General features: G+C 33.1%; 1 protein-coding gene across 1 annotated transcript; it reads right to left on the reverse strand.

Annotated features, from left to right (window-relative positions):
• On the reverse strand, positions 1-8,256 carry LOC145598091 (protein root UVB sensitive 3-like). The gene is made up of 15 exons (XM_081654397.1): positions 8,080-8,256; positions 7,954-8,011; positions 7,646-7,705; positions 6,942-6,980; positions 6,768-6,830; positions 6,605-6,661; positions 6,012-6,075; positions 4,272-4,355; positions 2,855-2,937; positions 2,640-2,769; positions 2,106-2,198; positions 1,764-1,902; positions 1,030-1,070; positions 716-903; positions 1-478 (listed from the first exon to the last, which is right to left on the reverse strand). Exons 1-15 carry the CDS (start codon positions 8,196-8,198, stop codon positions 380-382), a joined length of 1,317 nt encoding a protein of 438 aa, XP_081510523.1. The 5' UTR covers positions 8,199-8,256; the 3' UTR covers positions 1-379.
• Between the last annotated feature and the right edge of the window lie 1,586 nt (positions 8,257-9,842).

The raw sequence follows: 9,842 nt of genomic DNA on the forward strand, positions 1-9,842 counted from the left end.
CTTCTTAAACTTATAAATGGGGGCAAACATGAAAACAAACATTTTTAGGGGTATTATCGTCCATACACTATTCATAAGAGCACTGTAATACTTTTTAAAAGGTAGAGATTACTCAAAAAAGCTCACATTATGCTATGCTATATTGCTGCTCATATTACACCTATTCGGGCATAATGTGTAGAATTCAACTGAATTAAAGTGCAATCATTTGAGATCTTTTTATAGCTTCGGTGAAAAATACTAGGCGAAAGCTTGAACCAAGTCCTTGCTTCGCCAAAGCATCAAGAGTGTAGAGTCATAGAGAAAGGTTGACAGACATGACACTGCCTATTGCTTTGTGATGGTGATCTCTGAAAACCGCCTACAGGTATACAGGTTGCTAGTTAATCTTCTCATCTGACTGTGCAGTAAACCAATTTGCCCTCCAAACAACAGAATGCGATAATAATCTTTCTGTCTTCCATCCTGATGACTGAAGCTGTCATATATTATCAGCAGGCTACATTAGTCAGGTAAACAAGCACAAAAAGGCGATTGCAAAATGAAAGACTAATTACTAATATTTTGGCGTGACAGGGTTACAATAGGATGTTAGGCACCATTTGAATACTGAAAAATGTAAAGAAATTATCTGCCTCTATTATTTGATTCCCTAAAAGGCTAAAAGTGATTCAAGGAATCCAGGTTACAGACAATTAACATGATAAAATAATACCTTCTTGATGAAATCCTCATAGTATTTGTCCATCCATGAAAAACTTTCAACATGCCCGAATGTGCTTTTATCCGAAAGATTGGCCATTACAAGTGCATGTATGTAGGACTGCAAGATATCCACCGGTGTTGAGTCTTTATGCAAAACGATACTGATTATCCCATTTTTCTCCAGCAGTAAATACTTGGCTAGAAAAGTTAAAAAAGAAAAGAGGGATGGAAGTGTGGTGTTAGTTACAGCCTTACAGGTGTCTGCAACAGCAGCAGAATTGTTAATATCAGAAATTATATTGAAATACTCTATACATAGCTAACCTTTCTTATAATTTGATCCCGCAGAGCGAAAAAGGTCCATCCTGTTGATCAAACAATTTTGTAAAATAAAGCCTATGATCAATAAATGCATTCAGCAGGATTGCAAGATACTTCGTATACATTAAGATCAGCAATTGAAGATAGACCATAGAATAAACTTTAAACTAAAATGAACTAAACACTCAGATGATTTTAAGATCATGAATAAAATAATTGTAGCAAGGAACTTGACCTAGAAAGTCCAACGCAATGGTGGAATAGCATATGATGCAATATCATATTTACCCCCATTTTTCTTTTAGAGTGCCAATCTTTTAAATGGAGCAGTACTCATCTCAGTGTAATGGTTTACTCTGTAATCTTGGTGCGCAGTATTTTATACACAAGGTATAATCAGAGAACCTTTTCTTCATGGGTAGTTTCCACGAGAATGGGTACTTGTTAAAAATGAACCCACCTTAGGTACCGCTCAAAACAAACCTGCTCCAACTAAATGAAAAAATAGATACTCCACCACTAAGTAATGATAGGAGATAGTCAAAGTAGAAATCAAGGCATACTTTCGAAATGGTGGAAGTAATAGAATTTTTTTAAAAAAAAGAATAAAATTCCTGAAATTTTAAATTGAATGAATGTATATTTATATTCCTGGGTGATTAAGAGAAGAGACCATCACACTTAATTTCTGTGACTTTGAACATTTGAACTTTTAAACTGAATGAAAATATGCTTACATTGCTGCATGACTGAGAGAAGAAACCTTCACACCTAAGTTAATGTGACTGTGCAAACATTTGAACTTTTTGGAACTCCATGGATTCAACCACAAGGGTAAAACTTGCTCTTCCATCGAAACCTTTTCAGCAGAAAGCACTGACAAAAATTACACACTAAATAAGGAAATTGTGCATGTACATCAGCATAAAGACATAGACACTAAACCCATGGCAATACCTTTAGCAGCTGCCAAGTAACTTGAAGTTAATGAGAAAAAAAGGTGCAACAAGTTTTTTACTCTACATATGACCAGCATAAAGGCCATAGAGGCCATAGACAGAAAAGACATGCAGATTTACCTTGGCCAGTCTTCATGAAATGCTGCAGAAGAAGAGAAATCCTTTCTCCATTTAATGCTTTCAATGACAGACAACGAACAGCCTTATAATTTGCTACATTGTAAAAATAATTCAAGGTATTCAGGAGTGTATTTTCATAGATCAGAATAGAATATCAGCAGTCAACTCGAAGTACTTCCGGTTCAACAAGAAAGGATATATTCACCGCCGTATAGGTAAAAGGGTCAATTACAAAAATTTAAGGGACAAGGGGTGCCAAATGGAATAGTGAATTAGTAGCTGATATGCAACAATATATGGAGCAAAAGAATAATTCAGCAAAGCTGAAGGCCCGACAAATCAGATTGGTGTGCAAATTGCATCATTATTCAAACACAAGGCTATTTCAAACTAAACATTCCTGAGCCAGCTACTAACCCTTCTAGGTTTATCTGAACGAGACATTCAACATCAGGCGATAAAGATAATGGGTAAAAACAAGTAAAAAAGGGGTTCAGATCCAAGCAACATAGTGATTAGGATGTAGGAACTCACCATACATATGAAACATAGTTAAAGACAAGAAGGAGAACCAAATTGCCAGGGAGTGCCCTCTAGTAACATGAGCCAGACACATTCCCAAAACCATTCCAGCCATTGTTGCCACTGTCTCTTGACTTCCTTCCTAAAATAAAACATCAGGTACTCAGTTGACAATTGTAACACAATAAAAAAATTAGGATTTTAGGATAGAAATGCTGTGTCGGTACCTTTGCAGATATATCTGCTGCATTATTCTGGAGTGCAAAATGTTGAGTCAAAGCAGCTCTAGTAGCTCCACTAGCAACACCAGCTTGTTGTGCAAATTTGGAGAGATATAAGTAATTAGAAATGAATAGTACAAAGTTTTAGGATAGGAACAATGCAGTTTAACGTGCTTATAAAACAAAAAAAAAAAAAAAAAAAAAAAAAAAAAAAAAAAAAAAAAAAAAAAACTTTTCCAAAGTTACAAATAGACAAACATTGGGTCCACGAAATAAAGTACTTCCTCCATTCCACTTTACCAGCAACAATTTGACATTTGCCACTATTCAAATACTTCTGTTTGACGTGATCGATATGTAAGGAATAATATCGTCAAGTAGGATCTTGCTAGATACGTCTAAATGTATATTTTCATAATATCAACTTTATATAATTTGTAATCATAATTAAAGGTGTTGATGGGGAAATTATGGGATTAAGGCTTTGATTGATTGATGGTGAAATTATGCATCGTCAAACGTGAAATTCAAAATGTTGCAATTAAAATAGAACAGGGGAAAGTATTTAATAAGCAATACATCAGCGGGCCAGGGGTGGACATTATGGTAGAGGCATAAGAAATGAGAGATCAAGTTTATACACTTAAAGCCTGTCCTGATTGACTGAACTGAGTTGAGCTGAACTTATTGGAGCTTAATTGAGCTGAACTAAACTGAATTGAATATTTTATGAGAGAATAATATGAAGAGAACAGGCCCTTAGTCAATCAGATACTACTAGAGATATTTGTCAAAGTCATTCTCTCTCTCTCTCTCTCTCTCTCTAATACCAAATTATCAAAAAATTTAGGATTTTTCTAAGCTATACCCCTAAGGTATTCGAGTTTCTAAGGTGTATCCATGCTTTTTCAAATTTCTAAGCTGTGTCCTTCAACTCTTTATCAATACTAAAATGTACCCTTATTAGTTGTTTTAAAGTTATTTGAGAGTTTGATTTCGTGGCTTCAGTTTTTATTATTAGGGTTGCGGTGGCTAAGATTTCTTTCTCCCACCATTTCCTTACCTTTTTTCATCTTTCTATTAAATTTATAGTTAACTTTAGGTGACGTGGAAGTTCCAAGGAGGGTACCATTCATTAATGGTAGTGAGTTGAGGGGCACAACTTAGAAATTTGAAAAAGCATGGGTACACCTTAGAAAGTCGAATACCTTAGGGGTATAGCTTAGAAAAACCCAAAAATTTAAAAAGTTACTTTTTGGGAACTGCATATCAAGACTATTTTGACAAGACCTCACAAGATTATGTTTTTCCTTACATGTTGGTGAATGGGCACATCATTCGAAAATGGAGGAAATATCATTTTTCTTGATCCAATAGCTTGTATGAGAAGATGGAGCAAACAAGAAGAGAGATTAGAACTTACTGAATGATCGTGACAGACTTCCCAAGCAAAGAATGAACACAAATGCCGATGGAAATAAGGGAGAAATAAGATCCATTAGCATTCCTGAAACAACAAAGACATAACTGGTGAGATAAACCATCTAAGGCTTGTATTATTAATAGTACCATGTCAGATCTGTTGATTATAGAGCCCCTCAATTTGACATCAAACCCCTTTCATGTTGATGCATTATATCAGTTTTCAGTATTTAAGCTAAAATTGTGATGACAAAAGATAAGGCTTGCACTTTAAATGAAGATTAAATGCAAAAGGAAAACTTTACTAGACCTCTTTGAACAAGCATAAACACATCAAACATTGAGCTCCACATGCTTCAGATTAAGTGTAACAAAACCTTACTTCAAAAGAACAAACATGTACAGCCACATGATTTATACAAAGTATTATACTCTGTATTTCCAGTGACAAAATTGTTGTGCACTAGATAACAATAAGCTTCCAGCCCATATTTTAAAGCGATGAAATTACATCATGAAGCTCATGCAGTTGCAATATATAAATACTTGCACAAATCCATTAATATCTTATGGATAGCAACTTAGCGTGATAAGAAAACCAAAAGGTTCCTAAGATAAAGTCTGACAAGAAGCGAAATTTGATTTGATTTTCAAATATCAAGGGGTTTTTTTTTTTTTTTAACATACATATAATCTATTATTTCTTACCTTTTTTTTGGGACTCACAGCTCACTATCTCCTTTCACATCTACATTTCCAATATAACAAAATACGCTATGAATACCCTACTGTATATCTCCAATCACATTCATGTTTTCATGAAAAAAACAATAGATAAGGCAATTACTAATACTCTCCTACGGCTTATAATGGTGGATTGACTAGTGTTCAGAAAATATTGGGAAAGAGGGACTAAGGGAGTATACAAAGTGACATGATTTGTGAAGACATAAGCTTAACAAAAATTTGCAAAGGCGACCACACTTTTAGATACTGAATCATTTCAGTTTTTTTCATAACCACAAATTAAGAGACTGCTCTTTCATATACACTGAACCTTTTGGCCTAACATTAGAGCAAAGCTAGCACTAATGAAGAAGCTAGGAGCAAAAAGGGTGAAAACAGAAGAAAAAAAAAAAAAAATACTGCTAAAGCTAACAAAAATAAATTTTCAATATTACAAAAACAAATAAATAAATAAAATAAATCATAGATAGAAGTTATGAGGATAAGTGCATTTGTAAGAAATTATAACCTAGCAAATTTTCAATATGGCACCGGAGGATTGAAATGATTTATCTTTTTTGTTTTGGTGAAGTTGAAATGATTTATCTGATGTACTGATGTAGCTAGTTTCACTTTCTATTCCACGGGAACCTATTTATAACTCTATAAGTATCTTGACGTTTGCAAATACTTGATGACCTGAAAGTTGGAATCACTGCACATATTTAATATTTTTTTATTAAAACTCTCAAGTACACATTGAAGTTACTTCATTTTAATGCACATATCATCAGTGGATTCTAATTAAGTTTTGATAAGAAAAAGATGTTCATATTGAAAGATACAAAATTTCACACAGACACACATGAAAAGGCCAAGGAACCATGCAGCAAAGACAGGAGCTCCATTCTGAATTGATGGTTATATATTCACATTTTACACTCAAACTAGGGTATCGAAGAGAGTTAAATAAGACAAAAATAGCACCAAATTAAAAAGAGGGTGAGAAAAATACCAAGGTCATTCAATAAATCTGCAACCAAACGCCACATTTTTGCATTGCTATCTAAATTTGATCCCTAACAAGAGACAAGTGATATAACTATTATTGACTAATCAAGAGCTAATTCTACTCCCAACTATTTTCTTAGTTTTCAAATTAGCCAAAGGATGGTTTTAAATGTAGTTTGAGAGCTACATAATTTGTGCCATAAAAAAAATATTGTAAAAGTTAAGCTTGAAAGGAGTTTTGCAGAGAATATCTTCTCCTATTATGTATTTCGTCAGCACAACTAAGGCAGAAAGACCAGTCAATAATTAGTTCTCGATCTCTTTTTTGCTATGTTTGTGTTCTGCAAAACAGTTTCATTATTTCCACAACTTTATTATCTATTGAATCTGATCTTCTCTTACATGCAATACTTCAAAGCCATTAGCTAATACTCTGTACGTGGTAAAATCTCTTATTTCACACCAAGCTAGATTGATTACTCCTTGAGAATCGTCAATTTTGAAAGCAATAAAAATTGACAAATTGGTAATAAAATACGGTATACTCATATTTCTTAAAACAACAGAATTTGTAATGGAAAGCTAGCCTAAAAGTACCTGATAAAATGTGAACAAAATGCCCCCAAGCATTCCTGCTAAATCCCTCAAGAACCACTGAAACACTTACAAAAGGAAGAAAGGTTAGTATGCTCAGTAACTAATCTTACTTTAGACGTTTAACAAGGAACGTGCTTAATGGCATTCAATGAGATGATTTAACCTGAAAAGTAGCCCCGATAACTGTGGCAGATTTCTCACCAACTCCAATTGCACTCAAAAGAGCCTGTCAATGTGTTAAAACAATCAAACACCATAAAACGAATCCCTAGATCAAAGATGATAGAAGAGAAAATCAGTCACTGTAGTACTGAACAATCATTTTCACAATTCTTACTTGAGTTGAAAGCATCATCCGTATATAAGTAGACAGTCCCTATGAACAAAAACAGCATAAGAATTCGTTTCACTAAAATACTACTTCATCGAAGTATTAAAGAAGCGCAAAAGATTGCTGCAAGTATTTACTATTTCATTTATCGCCCATTTTATCGACAAAATTCAGGCATACTATGTAGCAAGTACATCCAAATAGCAAACCAAATCACAATATAGTGTATGTTCTTAACATTCTCATAAATAATGAGCCATCAGCAGAATTACATGGTAAATCCAAGTTAGCTTCATAGCCCATAAACAAATTATAAATGTGATTATTGTCCTCAAATCAACTCCTCATGAGTTGCGACGATATTTAAATCAAACAACAAGGAATTATATCGAACTGGGCATGTGGCAAAATGGAATATTCACCCGTTAATCGATCATTCTAACCAACAAGAACTCATATGAGATACATCCACTACTGAGTATGAATTCTTGCACACTTCAATCATGTGCAAAATTCTTCATAACAGATAAATGGTTTAATTTAACATTTAGAAACGTACATGTCAATGATCATACCTAAATCTAGGTGCATAATTCTCACAAATTCTTAAAATTTCCAATATAAATCAAAGGGCAATCAAATAGAGTACTTGTATAACTCAAAGTCAATCAACTAGTATTAATTCTACAAAACAAGAAGACAACTCTTACCTGTAATGAATCCCATATTTGAAATGGTACATAATCCGGAGTCACACTACTAGGAAACCCCTGCAAATAAAAGAAAAAGAAACACCCATCAAAGTTATCCTTCAAAAAAAACTTTCAATATGCTAAAAAGTTGTCACATTGTCCCAACTCGTCACAATATTTACAAAACATTACTCCGTTTGTTAGTTATTCACAGCAACCCCGTTAATAGAAAATGTGACAACTTTTGTCGAACTTTCATAACGTGACAATTAATTCCGAACAGATAGAAAATCTAACTCAGGGGATAAAGAAAGAGAGAAAATTACCTCAGGTACAAAGGCACTAAGAATTTGTCTTCTCACCAGCTTAAAGCGGCTGTCAAATCTATAAAAACAGGAGAATAAAAAGTGGGATTTTCAGATAAATAGAGAATTATAGGAAAGAGAATATACCTTTGGATTGAGATAGTTGGGGTGGAAGAAATAGTGGCAGTAATTGAGAGTTTAGTTGGGGAAGAACCTGCCCATTCTTCCACCACAATTTGGTCAGAATTTGAGTTTTCTGCTCCCATTTTTCAAGTTCTAGTTCATTCAATTTGTTAGACTTTGAGATCGATTGTGCAATAATGCAATTACAGTATGTTTTTTTGGAGTGTGAGTTTTGTCAATTTCTGTGAGTGTAAAAGTCAACTTTAAACCTGGGAATGATCGAACACTCGAACTTTGGGTTGGTAGTTGTAGATTTTGGGCATGGCTTGGGATTGGGCTTGAGTTAATCATTTGGATTTAGATTGTTGCGACTTTGTCACGCTTTGACATTATTAGATAATCTAATTTAGATTCTACTATTGTTGGAAATGAGGGATTGATCAATAGATTAAAGTCTCTCTCTATGGTTGTTTATGGGAGATATTAGGAAAATTTACAAATTGCAGCCACTTAAAATTCGTATTTTGCAATTTTGCAAGTTGCAGCCCAAAAGTACGTATAAATTGTAAATTGCAGCTCAATTCAACTTTTTCATCGTTTTACATGTCGAAAAATTTTCGGTTAAGGTTTTAGGGGTCATTTTAGGTCTTAGGGGACCGAATTAAGCTCGGAATTAGCAAAAAAATAACGTAGGTGCCTCGTTTTGCGTAATTAAAATGTATCGATTTGTGAAAAACTGTAAAAATGAGACACTTACGTCAATATTTTACTAATTTCGAGCTCAATTCGAACCTCTAAACGCTAATATGGCCCCTAAAACCTTAACCGGAGATTTTTCGACATGTAAACCGATGAAAAAATTAAATCGGGCTGCAATTTACAATTTGTACGAACTTTTGGGCTGCAATTTGCATTTTTTTTTAAATGGCTGCAATTTGCAAAATACGAACTTTAAATGGCTGCAATTTGCAAATTTTCCGAGATATTATGTACTCAAGTCGAAAAACTCTAAAACACTCTCAACTAGATTAGGTCTCGTATCACGCATTCATGCACGGTAATTTCACTACAATTAAATAATAAAATATTAAAAATTATATCAAAAATAACACAAATAAAATACAACTATGACATATGTATTATCTTCCTATTTTGCGTACATTATGATATGAAACATGAAATATAATGAAATAGTCGATTAGACAAATGAGTATATTAAAACTACATGTTAGACCATATGAATGTTTTAAAAATTCAATAATATATTAGTATTAATTTTTTTTTATTATTATTACTAACCATGTGAGTATTTAAAATTATTTATTACACCTAATTGACAGGAATAATAACCTGATTTAATGATATTTGACCAATTTTTTTTCCTAAATTATAAAAGTATACTCCCTCTGTTTTTAAATACTTGTTCCATTTCTCTTGGGCACAAATGTCGATACTAATCTTTTATCAATAACATCTTTAATTATCAATAAGTATAAATTCTAACAATTGAAAATTAATAATCTATTCACTGAGACGATTCCAACAAATACCCACAAGAATATATTTTTTCTTATATATAAATCACAAACAATTGTCAAAGTAGGATGAATGAATAGTGTAAAAAATAGAAATGGCGCAAGTATTTAAAATCGGAGGGTGTATATGAGAGATACAAATAGAAAATGAAAATTTTACATGACTACATGCACAAATAAAGTGTATATAAATGTCACGCTATGTTGTTAAACTCTCTTCAATTTTTATGTTATTCATACTAAAAATAGGTG

This window comes from Chenopodium album, chromosome 20 (assembly GCF_948465745.1).
Source record: "Chenopodium album chromosome 20, dcCheAlbu1.1, whole genome shotgun sequence".
NCBI lineage: Eukaryota > Viridiplantae > Streptophyta > Magnoliopsida > Caryophyllales > Amaranthaceae > Chenopodium > Chenopodium album.